General features: G+C 57.7%; 1 protein-coding gene across 1 annotated transcript in view; it reads right to left on the bottom strand.

Moving 5' to 3' along the window:
• LOC113212198 (tenascin) overlaps positions 1-2,133 on the bottom strand; it is a gene marked incomplete in the record, with an annotated part of 16,280 nt that overhangs the window by 3,779 nt on the left and 10,368 nt on the right. Inside the window, 1 exon segment of the mRNA XM_052267648.1 lies at positions 1,369-1,527. Within this exon segment, the coding sequence (XP_052123608.1) occupies positions 1,369-1,527 (159 nt within the window).

Genomic DNA, 2,133 nt, shown 5'->3' with positions numbered 1-2,133 from the left:
TCTGGAGGTGCCTCTGGAGGTGCCTCTGGAGGTGCCGCTGCTGGTGCCTCTTCAGGTGCGTCGGCAGGCGCCTCGGTGGCGGCCTCGGTCGGAGCGGGTTCGTCCCCCTCCCTCTTTCTGCGCCGCCTCCTCCTGACCGTGGTCTGCGTGGTGACATGCTGGCCCTGGTCGCTCGTCGTCGTCGTCTCGGGGCTGCGCGTCGTGGGCGTCGGGGTCGTGGTGGTCGTCCTGCCCCTCAACTTCATGACCTTCCTCTCCAGCGCCTCCACTTGCCGCCCCATCCACCTCCTGAACTTGCCCTCCTCCGCCGGGGAGGTCAGGTTGGAGACCACCCTCGTCCCGTTGCGGTACACGTAATACACCACGTCCTGGTCTGTAAAAGTAGGTCGAAATAACTAGATAGGTGCTCGATAGAGGGCTTCCGGGAAAAGGGGGACCCGTAACTGAGGTAAACTATAGTATTTCGATTTCATTAATTTTGCCGGCAGTTTTTTTGGGGGGAGGTTTTTGTTGGAAACGGCCAGAGACCCACCTGTCGTGTTTTCTACGATGGGGTGCGACTCCGCCAGGTCCTTGATCAGGAGCCCGATGGCCGTGCCGATCCCGATGGTCATCACTGCTGGGGTAAAGACATTGACGGCAGACTCTCTTTAGCACCACCCTTCCATACCGTATAACACATGATTGTTGTCAACCGCTTGGACTACTTACTGCCGATGTCTCTCCTGCGGCGGCCGGTGGCCGGGCCCCGGTCCGGGTCCAGGTCGCCGATGTCGTTGTTCGGCTCCTCGACCTCGACGACGGCTGCTTGCGCCCAGTCAAGGGGAACAGTAGTTAGGCGGCCCCCCCGACCCACCCAGCGCGAGAAATCGACATCGGTGATATCGAAACGACATCACTCATCAGAAACGCGTCCATTCCCATTCTAGGACCATTTCAGGATTGATTCGACACGAAAAGTGCCCTTTTCATGTTGCGATATGCACGTTGCGATATCAGACCCATTTCTCACTGGTCCACCGGGGCACAGTAAAATGGTTGGCGTCTTTTAACGCCAAAATATTGGCGTCCTCTGACGAACGCCACATATTGGCGTTCAAAGACGCCAAAATGCCCGAAGGACGCCAAATTTTGGCGTTCAAACAAAGCCAATCAGTTTACAGTGGGCTCAGCGGCCCGGGGGAAGCTCGGGAGGTGGCCACCAGCACGTTAATAAAACGGTTTCGTGCCAGTGATTAGGGGTTAGGAGTAAGCAGAGGAAAATACGTCACCGGGAAGCAGCCCAACGTAAATACAGACAGACAGAGGAACGGACAACCCGCCACCATACCACCCCGAGCGGAAGCAGCAACCAGCCCGAACGCTCACCCTTCTTGAGGACGCAGGTGCCGTTGTTGAACTCGTGGTCGTAGCGGCAGCGGCACTTGCCCTCCAGGCACACGGCCGCGCCCGAGGGGCCCGCCGCGCTGCGGAGCAGGATCACGCACTGCCGGGCCTCCTCGCACGACGGGTCGGCCTCGGTCGCCACTGCAGAGAGGAACACAGACGTTGAGCAGTGGGTCTCCGTCAAGTGCATACGCTCTAAAGCGCCGTGGTCATCGAGTTTGCTCAAAGTGTGGCGCTCCTCTTTGGTTTCAAAATTTTGTCCCTCTTTTGGAGAGTGCTGATTTTTGACCTCTCTCGCAACAAATGATGCTGGCCTCTGAGGCGGACATGACAGTCTACGACGGCGACGGTTGGCGTGGACACGCGAAAGCCTGCCATTATTCCTCGTACAACAGTTCCGGTGTTTTCAGTTCTTGTTTTTCTTTCCCTAAGCGTCTCTCTTGTAGGCGGAATCGCTTATTAAAATTACCGAAGCGGGACGACCTAGTGGGGGTCACCGCCATGCATTATTCCACGATTATTGACTTGGCCGGTGCATCTGGAGGGTGCCGCCGAGAGGGTCAAGGCGGCACGAACACACAGTTACAGAGAGAGAGAGAGAGAGAGAGAGAGAGAGAGAGAGAGAGAGAGAGAGAGAGCGCGCGAGAGAGAGAGAGGGAGATAGATGGTGTTGGAGCACCCCTCCCTGTGTGGTGCCAAAAGGGGTATTCTTGTCGCAGTGTCCTCGCCACACGCCGCGGGGTCAAG

This window comes from Frankliniella occidentalis, unplaced genomic scaffold (assembly GCF_000697945.3).
Source record: "Frankliniella occidentalis isolate FOCC.00 unplaced genomic scaffold, Focc_3.1 Scaffold56, whole genome shotgun sequence".
NCBI lineage: Eukaryota > Metazoa > Arthropoda > Insecta > Thysanoptera > Thripidae > Frankliniella > Frankliniella occidentalis.
This window is presented reverse-complemented; position numbering and strand designations above follow the sequence as displayed.